Source organism: Antechinus flavipes, chromosome 2 (genome assembly GCF_016432865.1).
Source record: "Antechinus flavipes isolate AdamAnt ecotype Samford, QLD, Australia chromosome 2, AdamAnt_v2, whole genome shotgun sequence".
NCBI lineage: Eukaryota > Metazoa > Chordata > Mammalia > Dasyuromorphia > Dasyuridae > Antechinus > Antechinus flavipes.
This window is the reverse complement of record NC_067399.1, coordinates 342,019,957-342,043,832: the sequence shown is the minus strand read 5'-3', so window position 1 is coordinate 342,043,832 and position 23,876 is coordinate 342,019,957. Positions and strand designations below refer to the sequence as shown.

The 23,876-nt window shown below is 32.5% G+C and overlaps 1 protein-coding gene across 2 annotated transcripts in view; it reads right to left on the bottom strand.

The window, feature by feature from the left end:
* The window catches only part of EXD2 (exonuclease 3'-5' domain containing 2), a 48,508-nt gene that overhangs the window by 12,499 nt on the left and 12,133 nt on the right, over window positions 1-23,876 (bottom strand). For both annotated transcript variants that reach the window (XM_051977898.1, XM_051977897.1), the window contains 5 exons: window positions 10,877-11,133; window positions 7,438-7,564; window positions 4,699-5,027; window positions 965-1,071; window positions 85-220 (listed from right to left, as the gene is read on the bottom strand). In XM_051977898.1, coding sequence (XP_051833858.1) covers window positions 85-220; window positions 965-1,071; window positions 4,699-5,027; window positions 7,438-7,564; window positions 10,877-11,133 — 956 coding nt within the window. The remainder of the gene's footprint in view (window positions 1-84; window positions 221-964; window positions 1,072-4,698; window positions 5,028-7,437; window positions 7,565-10,876; window positions 11,134-23,876) is intronic.

The following is a 23,876-nucleotide window of genomic DNA, read 5'->3' as shown; positions in this document are numbered from 1 at the left end:
AAAGGGCCACAATTCTGCCTTGCTAATGTATACACATAACTTCATTTGACTAGAGGCGGATGGCCCAGGAAGCCCCAAACTCACCGTATATAGGATTCTCTCTTGCCACATACAACACAGAGGTTCTCCTTAACCATCAGATAATAATCTTTTGGGGATTCAGGTCGTCCTGATGGCTCAAATTGCAGCTTGACCACAAAAGGATCTTCACTCACCAGCTCTTCAAAAAGAAAGAAAGAAGCTTTAAAATTGGATTACTTATCTTACTATCTAAATTGCCACAATACCCTTCAGGCTCCTTGGCAGTGCTGTCTGACTTGCTAATGTACCCTATAGATTTCCAGCCCTCACCATCTGCCCTGTAGTTGAACCCTCCTCGATGTGGTCTGCCCCAATTAGATATGAACCCCTTGAGAACAGGGGTTATCTCTCCTTTCTTTTTGTGTGCTTATCAGGTAACACAAACCTTAGCATATAGTGCTTAATCAATGTTTGTTCATTAATCCATTGCCTAGTGAAGAGAACACTATCCTTGAAAAAAAGATCATGTCCTTGAAAGTAGCCAGGAGCCTGGATCTGACTCTGAAGTTTTGGGCCTGGGATACTTTCTTACTGAAGTTGTCTGGATCTTACTCTACAGAAGTCAGGTCTGCCACAAAGCAAAGTTCTGATACTCCTTTTCAGATGCTTCAGTCAGTTTTCCCAGATAAATCACTTGAGATATGATATGATATACTAACTCCAAGGACGGATTTACATAAAAGAAGCAACCAGGACAAAAAAAGAATACAGCTAAACAAGATGGACAGAGGTTAGATAGGCCTACGTTAGGAATTATTTCAGAACTCCTCTGTTTATTGTCTTATTTTTCCTTCCTCATTCTTCAACAATCCATCTCAAGATCACTTTCACTTGCCACCTTACCTCTGGATTATAATGCCAACTCAACACCTGAAACTCCTACCTCCAATGCCTTTGTCTAGATACCACTGGGCTTTCCTTCTGTCACACGTGCAAAGGGGTTGTCCATCAGGAGCATGTAAGAAGCAGTTGTCATAGAGGGGAGATTTTCTGCAAGAAAAAGAACAAAAAGGCACCTACTGAAAACCACATGCTAGATAAAAGTTTTAGCCATTTTTGCATAGATTCCTTAGAATAATATGAGTTATTTCTACACCCAATCATAAAATCACAGAATTTGAGAGAAGAAATGATAGCATTCAACCAATCTAGTTCATACCTGAATGAAATTCCTGCTATAAGAGAACTGATAAGTGGTCATCTATCCTCAGAGGCTTGAAGACTTCCCGGGAGAGAGAATCAATCACCATTTGAAGCCGCCAGTTCTACTTTTGGACAATGCTAAGAAGTTTTTCCTAACTGGAAACTGAATGGATGCCCATCAATTGGGGAATGTCTGAATAAGGTACAGTATATGAATATAATAGAATATTAATGTCCTATGAGAAATGATGAGCAGGCTGATTTCAGAAAAGCCTGGAAAGACTTACATGAACTGATGCTGAGTGAAGTAAACAAAACCAAAAGAATACTGTATGCAGTACACAAAATTATGTGGTGATCAACTGTGATGGCCTTGGTTCTTCTTAACAATGTCGTTACTCAAGACAATTCCAACACATATGAAATGGAAAGTGCCATGTGCAACTAGAGAGAGAACTATGGAGACTGAATATGGATCAAAACATAATATTTTCACCACTTTTTGTTTTTGTTTTTTTCTTTCTCATGGTTTGTTCCCTTTTAGTTTGATTTTTCTTACACAGCATATGGAAATATGGTTAAAAGAATTGCACATATTTAACTATGTCAAATCATTTGCTGTCTTGAAGAATAAGGAGGGAAGGAGGGAGGAAAATTTGGTACAAAAAGTTTTACAAAAATTAATGTTAAAAGCTATTTTTATATGTATTTGGAAAAATAAAATACTATTGAAAATTTTTAAAAAAATTTTTTTTCCTAACCTCAAGACTAAACATACCTCTCACTCATTATTCCTTAATCTGCTCTCTGGGTCCAAAACAAAACAAGTCTGATTCTTCTTCTATTAGCTCTTAAAATATTTTAGATTGGCTCTCACATCTCTTCCCTCACCCCACCCCCACTCCCTTCTCATGTAGGCTACACATACTCAGTTTTTTCAGATAACCCTCATGTGACATGAACTCGTGGCTCTTCCCTATCCTGACAGCCTCCTCTGAACTTATCAATCTTCTTCTAACAATATGGCACCTAGAATTAAACAAATACAGATTAACTCTATTCCTGAACAGTATGTCTCTTGTGTGTTTTTTTTCTCAGTCACATCTACTAATGGTTCACATCAATTCTGCAGTCCATCATCCCCTAGATCTTTTTCAGAGAGACTGATAGTTAACTATGCCTTTTCCATCCTGTGCTTGTGAAACCAATTTTTTGAATGTCAGTATAAGACTTTCATATTGAATTTCCCAGAGATGTCAAACTCAGTGACCCACAATTCCTGAATATATTCCAAACCAGATTAAAATATAATTGGGAAATGTTTAATAAAATAAATGAAAATACACAAGATAGATAATGTTAATTTGAGGTTCTCTAAATCAATATGCTATTCACAGAGATGTGTTTCTATTCGAGTTTGACAATATTGCTCCTCTAGCTGGTAAAGATCTTTGAGGATTCTGAGTGTCATTCTATGTTCTAGCTATGATTCCTGGCTTTGAGTCTTCAATTTTGGTTAGAGAAAATTTATAGAGAAAACATGTAACAAAATAGTTACTTTTGCTGCACTGGGTTGTTGGGTGACAGATGAAAAAAAATTATAAGCATCAACCTAGTTTTACTGATAAAGTAATTAAGCCCTCTATAATAAGAGCATAGCTATACATGGTAAAATCTCATTTCTTTTTAATTCAGGAGATCAAAACATAGCAAATTCAAATTAAAAGAGCTCAAACTAAAATAATGAGAATCATGTGGATTTACTTTTGGTTGATTTGAAATGCTTGCTTTGAATTAATCATTCAATTCCTAGAGGCATTATACCTGGGGGGGGACCAAATTTCCACTCCAAATTTCCTATTAACTATTTCATTGCATTAGTTATACAAATTATATAGGAAAAGTCTTATTGGCTGGGAAATAACATTTGCCTGTAGTTAGATAAACCCAGAACAAATGTAAGTCATATAAGTGCCTTTCTCCTGAAAACCACAGGAGACAAATGAGAGATAAATATTACACTCACTATTTTGTAGTGGCAGAAGGAAGCAAATTAAAGTCACTTGAGTGCCAGTCTCATGAACAGCTGCAAATACAGGCGTGCTTCTATCTCATCAAATGAGAACATATGGAAAGCACTTAGAAAATGCTGACATGCTATAAATGTTGATTCTGTAATTTTTAATTAATATAATTTAATAATATAGGTAAAATATATTTTCATAATAAACCTATTTATTAAAGAATTATGATGATGTTGTGATGTCTATCCTTAACTAATTCTCCCCAAAAATGGGTTAAGTGAAATAACAATTTGGGAACATTTAGTTCCATTATTATACTATCCAATTTGCAATATAGCAAAGTGCCACAATATTATGGTGCTATTTAGTTTAATTTTTGTGAAGAATCAGTGGTATAGATAACAAGACACTAAACTTGGAGTAAGGAAGGCCTGACTGGTTGTGATCCTGGATGAGTCAAATTAATCTCTCTCAGTCTTCATTTATTAATCTGTAAAATGAGGATTATAAAGCATTTTGCAAACCTGAAAGTGCTCTATAAATGCTAGTTTGCTTTTTTTTTTTTTAAGTAGACCTGTGATTTCATTGGCATTAGGAAATCCTGGTGAGGAAAATTCCTCTTTCAACAGAGAAAGGCAATTGTTTTGCCTAACATATTGTATTAAGTTGCCGAACACATTGAGAAGTGATTTGCCCATGGTCCCTCACAAAGCCAGGATTCATCAGAGACAAGATCTGAACTCAGTTATTCCTTATTTGAAGGCCAGCTGTCTACACAATATGGATATTCTGAGTTTAGCAAGAGGTTATAATTACACTATTGTCAAATAATGTTGTTAGGGACAATGTAATGTGAGAAAATGTAAATGGGAAATCCAATCTTGAAAATACCAATAGGAAAAATACAAATGAATGTTGAGCTTATAGCTCTTAATCCTTTCTTATCCTTAGGTTATTGTCTAGATTCTATGAAAAACACCATTCTCTTCCTTAGAAACTATGCCATCCAGAAGCAGCTACACCCAAAGAAAGAACACTGGGAGATGAATATAAACTGCTTGCATTTTTGTTTTTCTTCACAGATTATTTATACCTTCTGAATTCAATTTTCCCTGTGCAACAAGAAAACTGTTCGGTTCTGCACATGTATATTGTATCCAGGATATACTGTAACCTATTCAACATGTAAAGGATTGCTTGCCATCTGGGGGAGGGGGAGGAGAGAGGGAGGGGAAAAATCGGAACAGAAGTGAATGCAAGGGATAATGTTGTAAAAAATTACCCTGGCATGAGTTCTATCAATAAAAAGTTATTTTTAAAAAATAAAAAATAAAATAAATAAAAGTATAATTAATGGACAGATTAAAAAAAAGAAAGAAAGAAAGAAAGAAACTATGCCATCTAATCTCTAATTTGAGGAACCCAAAGAAAAAGATCCATGTCCAATTACCGTGCAGAATAGCCCTTGCCCAGGGACTTCTGTTTTTGTTTCCTCGGATCTCTTCCTTGTTGATTGCCTGAAGACATCCCACCAGCTCTAGACTTCTGGTTTCTTGTCTTCTTTGGGGACTCTGTTTCCCCAATACTTTCTTCTCCCATGATGCTGCTATTTCCTTTACCATGGAAAGGGCGATCCACAAGGTCCTTGCACTTCATCAAGATTTTTTCCCAGCTTGTTTCCACATCCCTATTCTTAGTTGAATTCATGGACAACGGACATCCAAGAAGATGAAGAAAAAGAGCAACCGAAATTTGGGCATCCCTAGCAGCATAAGCAACCTAAGGAGAAAAGCCATAGTTCAAGACAATTAGGAAGGCAAGTCTAGGGAAGTGGTAAGCACAGCAAATTAGGATGGCTAAGTAAAATAGTGGATAGAGTGCTGGGCCTGGAGTCAGGAAGTTTTATCTTCCTAAATTCAAATCTAGCCTCAGAAACTTATTAGCTATGTGACCCTTGATAAGTCACTAACCCTGTTTGCTTTAGCTTCCTCATCTGTAAAATGAAATGGAGAAGGAAATGGCAAATTACTCCAGTATCTTTGCCAAGAAATTTCCAAATGAAAAGAGTTGGACACAATTGAAAAACAATTAAACAAAACAGCAAATTAGGGGCTTTGTTGATTCAGCTCTGATAGCCATGATTTTGAGAGAGTTTAAAAGGTCATAATAATCTCTCCTTTAATTTTCATAAAGAAATCAATAGTTTTTTCAAACCAAGGATTTAAGCAATTCAGGACTTCCTTCAATTTCTAGGTCTTTTATTAAGCAATTAATTCTAATTATGAAACTATTTCTAACAGTAGTGAATAATACAGATTTAATTATTTCCAGTAACAATTTATTTTAGTGCCTATTTTTGTACTATTTTATTTGTTTCATATTTTGATATTTAATTTATCTTAAAATACTTTAATACAGTAAAAAGAACTCTGGATTTGAATTCAGAGAACATGGTAAGGAATCCTGGCTTTGTTATTTATTTACTACATATGTAACTTTGGACAAATCACTCATCATCTCTTAGTTGCTCCTCATTAGCAAAACTGAGGGGGTAGACAGATGAAATGGCTTCTAAGGTCTCTTCCAACATTAAATCTATGATTCTGTTTATATAAATTCTAATTTAAATATACCAAATTGTTCTTCTTTTAAAATATTTCGTAATCCAAATTTTTTATCAAGTTAAAGTAAAGTTTTACCTAGAATTCTGTACTGGTGATATTTTATAGTAGGTAGAATAAAATAAGTACAATATTCTTCCTTCCAGATTCATCTCTTTTAAGTATCTAAAAGGGCAGGCTGTCCTCAAGATAAATGCATAGTGTAATGCTGCTATCTTAATGTTTTACAAGTATCTTTTTTTTCAAATAGCAACTGAAGAAACTAAGGTTTCGAAAAGTTGCACATGGTAAGAAAGAAAACTGATGATGGAGCTGGCACTAGAATACCAGGTGCATTAATGAAGGCAATTTTTTTTTTTAATAAACATTTTCCTGCCAAGTGTGGCAATTGACATAAAAACCTTTACTTTGAAATAATAAATCTTCAGCCTTAGGTATGTCACTTGATACAAAAATGTTTACTTTGAAATAAAAATGTTTATCCTACTACATTTAATTTCAGAATTAAAAAAAATACACTATATCAATTGATGCAGTTTAGTCTTTCTTAAATTATGATTCTTCTAAGAAACAACCCAAATGCCTTGGTTTCCAATTCATCACTTTATTGACAAGACTATAGTTAGACCCCACACCTAAGTAGCTGTAGTTGATTTCTCTATCTTACATGTTAGGACCTAAACATTTAGTAGTTAGTCAAGTCCCTCATCAAGTAATAAAATTTCACAAGCAAAACAGAAAAATGGATGGAGACTTTTATATTTTTCTAAATGACATCTGTACAGTAAAGAAATCCATATCTTGAACATTATTAGAATGATTTGGTTGTTGGAATCCTAGTGTTAACTCAACTTGAAACAAGGTGATAACTCAAGGGAGATGTTAGAATCATAGTGTTAACTCAATGTAATTGATACAATAATGCTTGTTTTCACACCTTTACTCATTGGAGTTCACACATTTGGGAGATTTCAGGGTTTAGTATGAGATATCCGAATTCACACCTCCCTTGAAGCTCTTAGGGCCAGAGAGCACTATGGGAGAAAACCCATAATCCCTCTCTCTGATATATAAGAAGAAAGCAGAAGCTCAGTTAGGAGTTCAGCTGAATTACATTGGAGAAGAGCACTCTGGGCCAGACACAGAGCACTCTGGGAGAGCCAAAAGCTTTCTTTCGGAGGCAAGAAAGATTCATTACAACTTTTATCTTGGTACTGGCTGGAGGCAGAGGCAGAAGCAAAGGACAAAACTGCAAGAGCTCTTGGAACTAAGCAGAGAGATAGGCCTCTAAACTAACGGGGCTATATTGGGGACAATAAAAGATCTGAACTTTTATCACCTGGCTGCGTTTTGGGTGATTGTTACTCTTAACTGAAACTAAGGCTGCCTCCAGAAAATCTCCCCGAGAAAGAACCATTCATTTTATATTATTTTAAAAGAAGAAAATCACCACATTTGGTTTTCTCAGAAATGCAGTACTTGGATTATGCTATAGAAAACAATTTAATGTAAACATGCCCAGAAGTCATACATTATTTGCTTTTTAGCTGTTCTAGAATATAACTTACTTGTTCCTCAGTAAGCTCTTCAGCATCCCAATTACTGCAACGAAGAAGAAGAGACTTGTTGAGAGGAAAGTTGAGTATGGTTTCAGCAAGTGATTTCAAGCTAAGCCCATTCTGAAGCAAATCTCTCCTGAAAAAGATGAAATAAATAAAACCAGGGAACAAAGACCCAGTAGGAAAATAAAAGAGTTACCTAATTTCTTCTTGTTTCCTGAAGATCTTTTGAATGGAATTTCTAAAGAGTCAATCATCATCAATCTCCTACCCAGAGATAAGTGCATTAATGGCCCCAAGCTAAGTAGCTTTAAGTTGATTTCTCAGTTACCTAGAGATAGCCCTTTAGTTATAAGATCAAAAACCTAGAGTTTAAAAGTAATCTAGTAATACTATAAAGCATAACACTCTCTAAAGGATTTACTTGGCTACCACTCAATTTCAAGTACTCTAGAAAATGAAATAAACTAAGAATGAAAGATAATATGCTTCTGGGATCCATTACCCCAAGAACAGTACAGGATGAAAAAAATAGGTTTAGAAAAGATTAAGATAAATTGATGAGTATCAGATTCATAAGGGATAATTAAGAGATGGGATGTTTGAGGTAAATTCTCATTTTTTAATCTTTTAAAAGAACTAATTTTTTCCAAAAAGTTAAGATTAAATATGAATGCAACCAACTAAATCTATTTATATTTAAATATGTTCATTTCAAACTATGGAGTATAATTTTTTTTTCAGTTACTCCCATTAAATTCATAATAGGATTCTTTTTATTCATTCTCATTAATGTTTTCCTATTATATGGTCATAATATCTTCTCAGTTATGAGTATTTTTTTTACTTTGTATCCTTTCATAAACACATTTTCAAATTTCTTTATATTCCTTGTAGTGATAGCCTTCATAGTATTCTAGTAAATTTCATTTCATTAATATAATACAATTTAACTTTTCCTTTGTTGTTGGACTTGTATGTTGTTTCTAGCCCTTTGAAATTAAAACTGTGCTTTGAAAACCTTTAATCAGACACCTTTTTCTTTCTTTCTTTTTTTTTAAATAACTGGGACTATATAATGATGAAGTGCTAACACTAATGTAGGAAATGAAACGAAATTTTGAGGACCTTTATGTCTCAAAAAATATTGAAGGAATTTAAAAAAAAACAGAAAAGGACAAGAATTTGATTGACTCTGGTTGGAAGGTTTTTAAGAGGGATAAGAGAAGGGTAGGTAAAAGAAATACACTAGTATATAAAGATCAAAAAAGGGGACTGAAATTGCTATTTCTCTTCATTGGAGTGCATGAGAAAAGAGCATACAACATGGAGGGGATAAGGAGAGGAACTTCACTCTTACCTGATGTGGACAAAGGAGTGTTAAAAAAATAAAGAATTCTATATGCAAAGAGGTATTGTAAAAAAATTTATTATAGAAATATGCCAAAATCAATACCAAAACAAGCAATAAGAAAGGAAACATTTGGGAAGGAATAAGATATTGGGAAGGAAAAGCCAAAACAAAAAAAGTAAAACAAACTTCCTGATCCTGACGGAAATATTTTTTTAAAAGGGCAGGGAAAAGAAAAAAAGAGAGAATTAGAATCTAAGGGGATATCTATTAATTGAAGAATAGTTGAATAAATTGTGATATATGTGAACATAACGAAATATTATTGCACTACATGAAATGACAAAAGAAACAATACTGAGTAGTATCAATTACTGCATGGCAAAATGAACAGAATCAGGAGATTCTAGATAATGACAAAAATACTGCAAGAATAACAATTTTGAAAAATTTGAGATCTCTGCTCAATGATCAATCATGTGTCTAGAAAATATTGTAAGGCATTGTCAAGTAATGACTTAAGGTGAAGAAAGATATATATATATGTATGTATGTATATTTTTTGACATGGCTACTATGTAGATTTGTTGTATCTAATTTGTTACACATGAAATTTTTCACCTTAATTTTTAATGGAGGGGGTTGGCCAAAGAGGGGCACTAAAACATTTTTAAAATTTATAGTAGAGAATAAATGGAAGTTCAGAAGAAAACACAAACATCATAGTTTTGAAAATAATATGCAGACTTTGTTACATAATTTTTTGAAGTAATATAAAGTCAAGATTTAATAATTTTATACACAATCTTACTTTATGTCATGATTCTTTTTTGTGTCTTTTAATTCAGAATAAAGTTTTTGGAAAAGTGAGATTAAAAAAAGTCAAAAGTTACAAATTTAAAAAAAAATTATACCACTCTTTTTTTCAACACTGAGGTGATTCAGGCCAATTCCAATAGACTTATGATGGAGAGCGCCATCTACACCCAGAGAGAGGATTGCAGAGTTTGACTATGGATCAAAACAGTATTTTCACCTTTTTCTGTTATTTGCTGATATTTTTCTTTCTCATTTTTTCCCTTTTGATATGATTTTTCTTGTATAGCATAATAAATGTGAAAATATGTATAGAAGAATTGCACATGTTTAACATATATTGACTTTCTTGCTCTCTAGGGGAGAGAAAAGTTGGGGAAAGATGGAGAAAATTTTGGAATATGAGATTTTACAAGAGTGAATATTGAAAACTATCTTTGCATATATTTTGAAAGTAAAAAAGTTATTATTTTTTAAAATTATTACATCAAAAAATGTGCAGTTTGTTATGGAAAAATAGGGCCAGGCTCATTTATCCCACTTCCTATAATGCATCCAAAATAAGATTGATAGTAGCAGAAAATTATTACAAAAAGAACCATTTAATCTTCCAGTTATTAAATGAATTTTTAAAATGTAATAAACTTGAAAAACTGAGAAGAATCCAATCAAGAAAAATTAAAAGCTATCCTTCCTTCAACAATTAAAAATTGACATATAACAAGAACTTCAACCATATAAACCAAATTATAAGATTTGAAATTCAGGATCTCACATTCTACATTTACATGAAAATAAGAAAGCACAGATTTAGTTTTAATTAAATCCAACCTATTCTTGGTTACAATCAATACAGGAGAAGCTGGTTGCCTGAGTCTTAGCTACCATCAAGAGAGAAATGCTTTTGTATTTCCATCTACCAGGAAGAAACTAAATTAAATAGAGAGTTGGAATATAAAGTCTAAAAGGAAAAAAAAAAATTCCAATGGAAAGGGAAATTTATCCATATCAAGGCCAAGATTTTCTAGCACCCTGGACTAAACCGACACTCTACCACTTCATTAACAAGGGTTATTTCTACAGTAATTGAGGTTTTCCTGGAAGATGAAATATTTCTTTCTTCTCAAATTTTTATATGCTGGCGAGCATTCTCCAGACTTCCTAGGATTCCTATTAAGAATTCCAGATGTTCTAGCAATCATTTTCAAAATACCATTGTTTCTACTAACACACTTGAAAGCCCCTGACTACAGGAATAGCAGCATACACAAATACACATACCTCTGTTTCATGGCTAGATTTCGAAGGTCAAGACACCCTCTAACCGTGAGATGATAGTCCTGAAGCAACTTGCTGGCATCTTCCCGACACCCAACCCCAACTTTTAAGATTTTGCTGTCTTCCAAGATATCCAATAAGGTTTGGGGGAGTGATGCTTTACCAGAGATCAACTTGGAAAGACGAAGTAAGATGCAACGGCCTGTTGGGGAAGCCATCTGTAGGAGTGAAATAGGGCAAGCTTTGCCTTCTATATTCACCTGCAATAAAGAAAGCCAGAATACAATTATCATCCCAGAATAGCATTAAGTATACAGAAAAGGCAACATACTTTCTTCTTTCTACTGAAATCATTTAACTATGTTGAGGAGGAAAAAGTTAATTATGGGCCTCATCCACTAAACTCTGCATGCCACCTGAGACGATATCCTAAACAAAGGTACTTCAAGACAAAAATTCCAAGTATTCATATTTGGATTCCAAATTTTTGCTTTGGGAGGCAAGAAAAAAAAAATCTACCCATTATCCTCTGTAATAGTCTTTTTACTACTCAAAAACACCAATCATATATCCCCTTTCTCACTTCCCCTTAAGTTTTCTCAACTTCATGCTCAAACCAAACATTTCTAGATTCCTTAGAAAACAAAAATGGTATCCACTTAAATAACTAAAGTAATCTTTCATGATTCATTCTATGCACTGAAAAGAATCAGCATGATCCAGTAGAAAGAGTTCTGGGTTTACAGTGAGGGAAGCTAAGTTGAAGTTCTACCTTTGCTACTTATTTCCTGTTCAATCTTGGGCAAATCATCTAGACTCTCTGGGCCTCAGTTGTTCATTTGTAAAAGATTAAGGTAGATTTCTAGATGAAGAGAAAAGGAAAAATGGGACACAAGTAGATCATATATCAATAGTGATCTCTAGATAACAACTGTTAAGTATATATCTTTTGCCACCCTCTTTTTCTTTATAAAGTGTGAAACCAAAGTAAAGAATGAAAAAATTACAATAGAATAGAGCAGAAGGAAATATACAATTACCAGTCACAACAATGGATGTAAATGGGATAGATTTATCCATAAAATAGAATAGGGTAGCAGAATGAATTAGAAAACAGAATTCAACAGAAACATGAAACATACTTGAAAGAAAGATACAAACAAACTCAAAATAAGTGGCTGGAGCAAAATCTAAGCAAGTATAGCAATAATGAACTCAGATAATAGTAAAAACATATTTGATTAAAAGAGATAACTATTTTAAACTTAAAGGCCCTATAAATAATGAAATGAAATTGTGTGTGTGTGCGTGTGTGTGTGTGCGTGTGTGTGTATTTGTGTGTTCCAGATGTCATAGCATCTACCTACTTATAGGAAAAGTTAATTGAATTTCAGGGGAAAACAGATGGTAAAATTATAATAGTTGGGAACCTAAATGTGTCCCTTTTCAGAAAGATATAAATCTAACAAAAAGATAGCAGGAAAGTTAAGGACTTAAAAAGAATTTTTAAAACTTTGGATGTGATAACTGAATCAATTTATTGAATGGAAAAAGGAGGGTGTATATATATGTATGTGTATACACACACACACACACACACACATACATATCTCACTTGTGTATGGCACTTTTACAAAAAAAGACAATTATTACAACATAAACATTTCATAAACTCAGAAAAGGAGAAATTTTCAACACTTCTATTACTGACCATAGTGCAATAATAATTATATTTTTTAAAGAGCTATTGAAAAAAGCATTCAAAATTAAAGATTTGAGGTATCATTTCATGCTAACACATGTGATATGATAAAATTTACAAACTGGCAAAATTGATTTTTAAATGAGGTACATAATTGTTGAAGGGGACATAGAAAAATGGGCATAATAATGCACTACTATAACTGTGAACTGGTCCAGTCATTCTGGAAAATAATTTTAAATTATGTCCAAAAAGTCACTAAATTTTTGACACTATTTTGGGCCTCAACAAAATTCAGAAACAGTAAAATATCCTAAAAATGTAAAACTATAACAGTTCTTATTGTGGAGGCAAAGAACTGGAACAAAAGGGATGACCAACAAATTGTGGTATGTAAATGGCATGGAATATCATTGTACTTTAAGAAATGATAAATGAAACAGTTTCAGAGAAAACTGGGAAGATCTGAATGATCTAAGGCACAGGGAAGAAAATAGAATTAGAATAATTTACACGGTAACAATAATATTGCAAAAAACAATTTTGAAAAACTTGAGAATCATGCCCAGTATAATGACCAATCATGATTCCAGATGATCAATGAAGACAAAGAAGTTAAAAAATATGTAAAATGAAGCATACTTTTTTTGGAGACAACTAATATGAACATTTGTGTTGCATTAACTAAGAATATATATCGCAAGGATTTTTTTTTCCTTTCTTTTTTTTCCTCTAAGGAGACACCCAGATTGGAGGAAGAGAAAAATAAAAGCTTATGAACTGAAAAATTAGTGATGAAAGGACAACTGAAAGAAACAATAGATACTTCATTAGAGAAAATATCAACAATGATATAATAAAGCCATAACTTTTGAGATGTAGACAAAGCAGTCCTAAGGGAAAATTTATAGCTCTGAACACTTTTATCACAAAAGAAGGAAAAACAGATCAATTAATTGACCATATGGACTAAAGGGGAAAAAAGAACTAGAAAATCAACTAGCCAAAAAGCTCAAACTAAACACCACAACAGAAATTCTGAAAATCAAAGAGGACAAATAAAATTTAAAAGTTAAAAAAAGGAGGTTGATAAGTAAAATTAGGACCTAGTATTTTTTAGGGAGAGGGGAATAGCTAAGCCCAACTAGTTCACCTTAATAAATAATAAAAGAGAGAAAATTAAATTGCCAAGATAAAAATAAAATGGAAGAATTAGCAAAAAAAAAAAAAAAAAAAAAAAGGAAGAAAATTATGAAACTATTATATCTAACAAATAAAATAGATGATTACTAGAATAAAAATACTTAATTTAAACAATTCCATTACAGAAAAAAACAAATAATGCATAAATGCAAACAAATAATGCAAAAAAAAAAAAAAATCAGGATCAAATATATTTATAAGTGAGTTTTACCAAAAAGTAAAAGAACAATTAATTCCAATATTATACTAACAGTTTGCAAAAGTAAAAAAAAGAAAGGATCCTATCAAATTTCTTCCATGGCATAAATATGGCTGTGACACAAACCAGAAAGAAACAAAACAGAAAAAGAAAATTAGAGCAATATCCATAATGAATACTGATGCAATATCCAAATGAATATTGAAAATATATATATTAGTAAGAAGGCTAAGACAATTGTGCACCATAATCAGGTATGTTATTTGAATTATCAGAAACATAACAGATCATATTAATATTGAAAAAAGAGAGAAAGTGGAGAAAATTAGGACACTAATGCACTATTGGTGGAATTGAATTTATCCAACTATTCTGGAGAGCAATGTAGAAGAACTATGCCCAAAGGGGAAAAGAAACTATGCATACCTGTGACCCAGTAATGTCACTACTGAATCCCTGAGAGACTATAAAAAAGGGACCTACATTTGCAAAAATATTAATACAAGTCTTTTTGTGGTAGCAAAAAACTGGAAATTAAAGGGACGCTCATCAATTGGAGAATGACTGAACAATAAAAATGATGAACATGAAGATTACAAAAAAATCTGGAAAAACTTGTACAAACTGATGGAAAATTAAATGAGGAGAACCAGGAAAACATTGTACACAGTATCAGCAATAAAATACTGTGTGATGATCAACTCAACTACAACTGACTCAGCTCTTCTCAACAACACAATGATCCAAGATAATACAAAGAACTCATGAAGGAAAATGCTATCCAGAACAAGATAAAGAACTCAGAATGCAAATCAAAGTTTTTTTTTTTCACTTACTTTAATATTTCTCCATTTTTTTCCTTTTGACCTACTTCTTTTTTAAAAACTGCGACTAATATGGAAATATGTTTTATATGATAGCATATATGTAAACAACATCTTCAGAAGACGGAAGGAAAGGAAGAGAGAAAAATTTGGAACTCAAAATCTTGTAAAAATGAATGCTAAAATTTTTCTTGTATTGCAACTGAGGAAAAATATAATTCTATTTAAATTTTAAAAAATAAAAGCATAAAAGCAAATTGGCATATAAAAGAATTGAAAATAAAAATAAAATTACAATATATAACTTTCTACTGGGATCACTGAATTTAGAAACTAAATATTTATATTATATGCTATACATATTAATACTTTTTGTTTCAATTGAATTGAACTACTCTTGCAAAAAAAAAAAAATGAAAATGTCATCAATACATAAACCTTTGACAACACAAACAAGAAAACAAAAACCAAAAACCAAAAATACTGATCAGCGTAGTAAAAAATTTCCATTTTTAAATGTAAGTTCAGAATACAATTAAATATTTAAAATTTTTTTTTATTAAAATGAGGAGGTTGAACTCAATGGCTTCTAAGGTCTCTTCTGGTTCTAAATCTATAATCCTATGCAATAAATAAGCAGGAACCCTGCTTTAACCCACAAGATCTAAAGAATTTCCATTAAAAACCCACTGTATCTATGCTTGCTTCCTAATTAGAAAACAGGCAGTTTCACACTGACCATTTTAGAATTGGTGGTATAATTCCTAATAAATTCTTTTAAGTGTGACCAGAACATTTTTCCATCCCTAAGTTTCTTTCTGTTTTTATTTTTTGGTGAAAGCAACTGGGGTTAAGTGACTTGCTTAAGGTTCCACAGCTAGGAAGTGTTAAATGTCTGAAGACAGATTTGAACTCAGGTCCTCCTGACCTCAGGGCTGATATTTTATCCACTGTGCCATCTAGCTGTCCCTTTTTTTTTTTTTTTAAGGAATACAATATTGCCAGTTTAACACAGATCTCAGTATCAGTACACTACTCTACAGAACCTGTAAATTTAGCAATCAAGTCTTAAGCTACAACAAAAAAAAACTTTTTTCTTGGCAGTAATAGTATTTGATACTGATCCAAGGTTCAAATATTCCAATTTCCAATTTCTCCCAATAGCAAAATTCTTTTATTCTAAAGAACCAGTTTTGCTTAGATTCTAAAAGGCAATTTGGAAATAAGGCCCCCCACATTACTAAACTGTTCAAATTTTTTCTTACCTATTATAAAAATGCTCATCTTAGTTTATTTATCTTCATTAAAAAATAAGTATGGCAACATCATATACTGAACAGAATGTTGGAACTGGACTTAGACCTAATTCAAATCTTGCTTCTGGCACTTACTAGCTCTGTCTGGGGACAAGTTACTTTTCACTTTGAGCCTCAGTTTACTCATCTGAAAAATGAAAGGATTGGCCTATGTAACTTCAAAGAGACCAAATTTTACGATCCTATGAATTCCTTATTTTTAACCTCTGAAAAGCTGAAACAAACTTCCTTTGGTCCTATGATGAGACCCTGTCTATAATAACTTAAGTCTTCTCTAAAGCAACAGAAGAAAACACAATTTGTTTTCAAAGTTTGGTACTTTTAATGACATAGCCACATGATGGCAGCAAAAGGTATAATATGAAGAAAAATCCTAAACTATCTTCTAGGCCAAATATGAAAGGGATCTTAAAGATGCGTTCTAGTGTGACTTGCTCCTTATGTAAAAAAGAAAACTGATACTGGGAAGAAAATTACTCAAGATCACACAGTTCATAAATGGTACATTCAGAATTTTAGAACAAGCATTTATTCAGCACCTATTACATACCAAACAACAGGTTATGTAGGAGAGATACAAAGATTAAAAATGAAATGAGTCTTGTTCTCAAAAAGCTTATACCTGACTTAAGTGTAACAACACACACTTATTAAATATGTATAAAATGCTCTATTTTGTTTATGGTGAGAGGAGACATTAGGATCTGAGGAAGATATGGGCAATGGTTCTTGATTTGATCTTTGTAAGAAGTTAGAGACTCTAAAGTGAAAGGGAAGAAAGTATATATTCCAAGAAGGGATAACTTAAAGTTAAGCATCAAATTGGAAGATGAAATGTCATGTGTGACAAACTGCAAGGAGGCTAAGTTTGTACAGTACCCGATGTAGTCTGGAAAAGAGCCAAATTGTAAAGGGCTTTAAATCCAAGTGCTTTGTGTTTAATCAACTAGGAGTTTCCTGAGCAGGGCAGTGGCATTTTCTGCTAATAGAAACACTGCTTTGGCAATTAAGTGAGGCATGGAATGGAGAAGGTAGAGACTGTTGGTGGAGACACAAAATAGAAAGCTATTGCAGAAGAACTGGATTAAAGCAAATACCCACAGAACGAGCAACGTATGAACACACTGTTGTATGTAAATGTAATGGATTATTACTCTAAGAAATTATAAATATGATGAATACCAAGAAACAGAGAAAGACATATGAAATATTATAAAGTGAAGGCAACAAGAAAACAATATATATCTTAACAACAATGTAAATGGAAAAAATTACCGTAAAACTATAAAAAAGGAATATTGTAAAATTGCAAGGAAGAAGCATGGCCCCAAAGAAGACATTATAACAAAATACCTAACTTTGCTCCTCTGCAGAAGTACAAAAAGAATGGAACACTAAATATATTTTCGGAGTTTTTCAATGTGCTAATCAGTTTTCCTGATTATTTTCTCTTCTTCCTCTATTTCTTAAAAAAAAAAAAATGTTATATGATATTGGATTTCTTGCTGTCTAAGGAAGAAGGATGGAGGGGGAGAGAAAGAAAAATATGGAACATAAGGTTTTGCAAAAGTGAATACTGAAAACTATCTTTGCATTTATTTGAAAAAATAAACTTATTAAGAAAAAAAAAGGCATATGGAATGATTCTGGGAGGTGGAGGGAGAAAGATCCTAATTAGGAGAAATCCTAATGTTGCAAAAAAAAATCAAAAGATATCAATTAAAAGTTGTTGTTTTTCAAATGAATACTGCAGAAACTTTTTAAGAACAATCACAGTCCCAAAGAAATTATATAACACCTCCCCCTCTCACTCCTTTGCAGAGGTGGTATCCATGTGTACAGAACAATGCTTAATTTTTTTTCCCCTTAAAAATATTTTTTATTAAATTTGAAATTCAAAGTTTTGCAAAAGTGACTGTTGAAAACTATCTGCATATACTTGGAAAAACAAAATACTATTAAAAGAAAAAAATTTTTTTTTGTTATATGTGAATGCTCTGAGAGGGAGAGGAAAGTTAGGAGAAACATAGGTGATATTAAAAAAAAAAAAAGATATTATAAAATTTATTTTAAAAAAAAGAAAAGAAAAGAAAGTTACTGTAGTAATATAGGACCTGATTGAGAATGGAGGTCAAGAGAGTGGGAAAAATGGAGACAGATATAAAAAGTATTGTAAAGACAGAATTAATATGATGTAGCAACCAGTAAAACAAAGAAAATAGGATAATGAGTCAAAGATAAGTCTAAGCTTGGAAACTTAGCTAGATGGAAGGATTTGAATTTAAGTTTACTGACTCTCCTAGGAACTTTTCCACTGCACCCTCTAGTCAAAAAGATTAACATGACAACAGAATAGTCCATTCATCTGCCTGATTATCAGTCTTTTTTACTTTCACTGAATTTTTATTTGCTTTTGTGCCACTGCAGTCAAGAACAAAGGGTATACCTTGATTATGGTACTCTGCTTTTAGTAATTTAGTAAAGGAGTACCTTTAGTTTTGCTCCTTTGCAATTAGCACAGGTTTCTCTCAATTTTCCACTAGCACCTTGTACAATTTCACCCATCCCAATATAAATTTCACTTGTCTTTGCAAGCTTGGAACACTATGTCCTCTACCTTGGAAGCAAAGTCCTACTTTAAACAAAGAGTTAAAAGTCAAGAAATAGGCTGGGAAAATGAGCGAACAGAAGTAATTCTATCCATGGAAAATCACTATGGTGATGAGGAAGATATAAATATACACTAAGAAGATAACAAAGTTGGTTCCTATATCCAAAGCCTCCAAGAAAAATATGAATTGGTCACAGGCTATAGAAGAATTCAAACAGGATTTTGAAAATCAAGTAAGAGAGATAAAGGAGAAATTGGAAAGGGAAATGAGTGTGATGCAAGAAAATCATGAAAAAAGAATCAACAACTTGGTAAAGGAAACAAACAAACAAAAAACCGAAAAAAAGTATATATTAAAAAACAGAATAGGCCAAATGGTTTAAAAAAAAAAAAAAAGTATGAAAAACCAATAAGGAGAAAAATGCTTTAAAAAGAAAAATTCTTACAATGGAAGAAGCACAAAAATTCACTGAAGGAAAGAATTCCTTAAAAAATAGTATTAATTAAATAGGAAGTACAAAAAGCTCACTGAAGAAAATAATTCCTTAAAAATTAGCACTGGGCAAGTGAAAGCTAATGACTATATGAGAAATCAAGAAACAATAAAACAAAATCAAAATGATGAAAAAAAAAGTAGACTGTGAAATATTTTATTGGAAAAACAGGAAAGATAATTTTAAAATTATTGAACCATCTGACAGTCATGATCAAAAAAACCAAAAACCTAGATATCATCTTTCAAGAAATTATTAAGGAAAACTGCCCTGTTATCCCAAAATAGAAATTGAAAAAATCTACTGATCCCCTCTAGAAAGAGATCCCAAAATGAAAACTCCTAGGAATATTCGAGAGAAATTTCAGAACTTCCAGATGAAGAAGAAATTATTGCAAGCTAACAGAAACAATTCAAGCATTGTGGAGTCATATTCAAGATAACATAAGATTTAGCAGCTTCTACCTTAGAAGACTGGAGGACTTGGAATATGATATTCCAGAGGGAAAAAAAGCTATAATTACAACTAAGAATTATCTAAATAGTAAAATTGAGTATATTTCTTCAGAGGAAATTCAATGAAATTCACCTTTCAAGCATTCTTGATGAAAAGACTGAATAGAAAATTTAACTTTTAATATGACTCAAACTTTAAAAGGAAACAGAGAAATCAGAAGGGTCTTATTAAACTGTTTATACTCATACATGAGAAGATAATACTTGTAATTTAAAAGAACTTTCTCATTAGGACAGTTTAGAGGAGTATATACAGCCAGAAGGCACAGGTATGAGCTGAATATGAAGGGATGATATTCTAAAAATTAAAATGAATGGGTGAACAAGGAATATAATGGGAGAAAGGGAAATGTAAAATGGAATAAATTATCTTACATAAAAGAAGCAAGAAAAAGTTTTTTTTACATGGAGGGGAAGAAGGGGGAGCTAAAGGGGAGTGAATCTTATTCTCATCAGAACTGGCTCAAAGAGGGAATAACATATATACTCAATTGGGTACAGAAATCTATCTTATTCTACAGGAAAACAGAATCGGAGGGAGTGGGCAGATTGGGACAACAGTAGTTAAAAACAAAACACTTTTGAGGAAGGACAAGATGAAAGAAAAGAGACAAAAGAATAAACAGAAAAGGAAATAGGAAAATCAGCTGTAGAAATGATGAAAAAAATTGAAACAAATTTCTGTGATTTAAGGTCTCATTTCTCAAACATATAAAAAAGAGTTCAAATTTATAAAAATAAGAGCCATTCCTCAATTGATAAATAATCAAAAGATATGAATAGTTTTCAGATGAAGTAATCAAAGCTATCTATAGCCATATATGTTCTAATTCACTACTGATTGAAGAAACACAAATTAAAACAATTCTCAGACACTATCTCATACTTATTAGATTAATAGGACAAAAAAAGGAAAATGAAAAATGGTGGAGGGATTGTGGGAAAAGTGAAACATCAATGCATTGCTGATGGAGCTGTGATTCACAACCATTCTATGAAGTAATTTGGAACAATGCCCAAAGGGCTATAAAATCATTCCTACCCTTTGACCTAGCAATACCACTATTATATCATATCCCAAAAAAGAAATTAAAAAACAAAAAGGAAAAGGATATATAAGTACAAAAATATTTGTAACTGCTCTTTTCTGGTAGCAAAGAACTAGAAATAGAGGGCTGACAAACTGTGATATGTAAGTATGATAGAATATTATTGTGCTATAAGAATGATGAGCAGACACCCAGTGAAAGAACTCTGGAAGATGACTATGAACCACTACATAGAATCGCAAATCCCTATATTTTTGTCCACCTGCATTTTTTAGTTCCTTCACAGGCTAATTGTACACTATTTCAAAGTCTGATTCTTTTTGTACAGTAAAATAACTGTTTGGACATGTATACATATATTGTATTTAACTTATACTTTAAAATATTTAACATGTATTGGTCAATCTGCCATCTCGGGGAAGTGGGGGGTAGGGGGAAAAGAAGGGAAAAGTTAGAACAAAAGGTTTTGCAATATCAATACTGAAAAATTACCCATGCATATATCTTGTAAATAAAAAACTATAATTTAAAAAAAATTGTCATTAAAAAAAAAAAGTATGATGAGCAGGATCCTCTGAGAAAAACCTTAAAAGACTTAGAAGAAATCAAGAGCTGATGAAAAGTGAAATGTACTGTGTACAAAATAACAGTAATATTATGAGAATGAACAACTCGGCTATTCTCAGCAATACAATGACCTAAGTCTAATATGAAGAATTTATGATAAAAAATACTATCCATCCCCAGAGGAAGAACTGATAGTGCCTTAATACAAACTAAAGAATACTTTTTTAAACTTTTATTTTTCTTGAGAGTTTTTTTTTTTTTTTTGGTCTATGGTTTCTTTCACAATATAACTAATATGGAAATGTTTTACATAACTATACATGTATAACCTATATGGAACTGCTTGACGTCTCAATGAAAGGTGGTGAGAGGGAGTAAGAGAAAGAATTTGAAACTCAAAGTTTTAAAAACAAATGTTAAAAAATTGGGTTTTTTTTTAACCCATAATTAGGGAAAAATTAAATACTAAATAAATTTAAAATTTTAAAGTCCATAAAATTTTTTATAATCTAGTCTCTTCCTACTTCTCCAAGCTCCTTGTACCTTAATCTTTCGGCAATGACATTATCTGTTCCTGTCTGTTTCCTGAATGAAATATCCATCTAACAGCTTGGGACATATTCTCTCTGACTGTGCCCCATACCTAGAAATACTCTCCCTTCTCTGTTCTAACTACTGAGCTCCCGGTTCCACTTATGTTCCAGCTAAAATCCCACTTTCTAATGGAAACCTTCCCCAAACTTCCTTAATGCTAGTGCTTCCCTTCTGTTAATTATTTCCTATTTATTATGTATTTAGCTTAATTTCTTGCATCGTATCTCCTCCATTACATTATAAACTCCTTAAGGTAAGGGACTGTTTTTTGCCTTTTTTCTGTATCCTCAGAGCTTAGCACAGTGCCTGGCACAAAATAGGAGTTTAATAATTATTTACTGATTGATTGGCAGTATATGCATACTGCAGTATTTGCTTTGTTGACAAAAAGGACCATTTAGATTTTTCTACAGTATCTTCATCAATAAAGCCCTAGGGGCAGCTAGGTGGAGCAACAGTCCTGAGATCAGGAGGACCTGAGTTCAAATTTAACCTCAGACATAACACAACCTAGCTGTGTGACTTTGGGCAGGTCACTTAACCCCAACTGCTTCAGGGGAAAAAAAAGCCCTTTAATACTCAAATATCTGATTACTATTCTTATACTCTAGCAAGTATAAAAGAAAGAAAAAACTATTAGCCTTAAGCTGAGTTGCCTTAGATGACCCTATATCCTCTTGGACATAAGGTAGTTGAATAAAGAATATAAGTTGAAAAAGGATTCAAAATGGTATAGAACAGAAGGAAGGCTTTCCAATATGTTTCAAAAGGAAGTTTTCCAATAAGACTTTACTGCTCAACATGAAATTAATTCTTAAAGCATGATATATCAAAAATCTTACTTACACTTACTAAAACTCAAAACTATATTTAAGACTTTGGGGTTATCCTGTATTCTAAAAGAAGTTCAAATACATTCTAAAACCAAATAGAAGTTACTTTTTAAAAATTATGTGTCATTCTGCATTAATCAGGCTTCCTTTCATCAGTGATAATTACTGAGAAATATACACAATAGTAACTTATCTGTATTATTTTAAAACCAAAAATTCCTTTCGATCTTTACCTCATTTACCCCTAATTATGGAACACATTTTTTCTCAAGTTGATTTTCTTAATATCCCTTGAAGCAGCATTTTTTTTTTAAATTGTCAATTTTATATGAGAATCTTTATAAAATAGATTACATAATCCCGTCTCTAAAATAGATTACATTTAACAGAATGTACCTTGTAGAACACTAATATGACTGTCAGCTGCTATTTTCTTGATTATATCATCCATCTTGTCCTGTGCTGCCCTCAACAGCTACTGAAATTGAAGGCTGTCTGTTCCCATAACAAACCCTTCTTGATTGCCCTGCTGTTTTGAGTTCTTGCCTCTGTTTTTCATAGTTTTTTTTTTTTTCTTGTCTTCTTCACTGTCAGACTGTCAAGATATCAGTTGTTTAGTGCTTCCAATGAAGTTGCTTCAAACACAATTGCCCCTAACACAATCTCCATTCCTTCTACTTGCTGTTTCTAATCCATTGTCTGTTGGGAAAACCAAGAACCAGAACTAGCCTAGGCCCACTGGGGCTGTCCCAGATAGCAGGGTTGTGCAATCAACAATAGCCAACAAAGGATCTTCTCCCTAAGCTGCCACACCTTCAGGATCCTGTGATGTGGTAGGAGAAACATCTGTTAGGATCTCAGCCAGATGGACTAAGGTAATTTCTTTCCTTAGAAGCTACAACAATCCTAAAAATTTAAGTAGCTCAGGATACTAAAGATTCAGGTTTTTGGTATGGCTTTCTGGTGTTCTACCTTCTTTCTGACCCACAGATCTTAGCTCAATCAATGCCATATCCTTTCCTTGCTCTCTGAAAGTCTTCCTTTGTCTAGTAAGATGTCTTCTCTTTGTCATCTGTTAGGTGAAATAGGAATATCT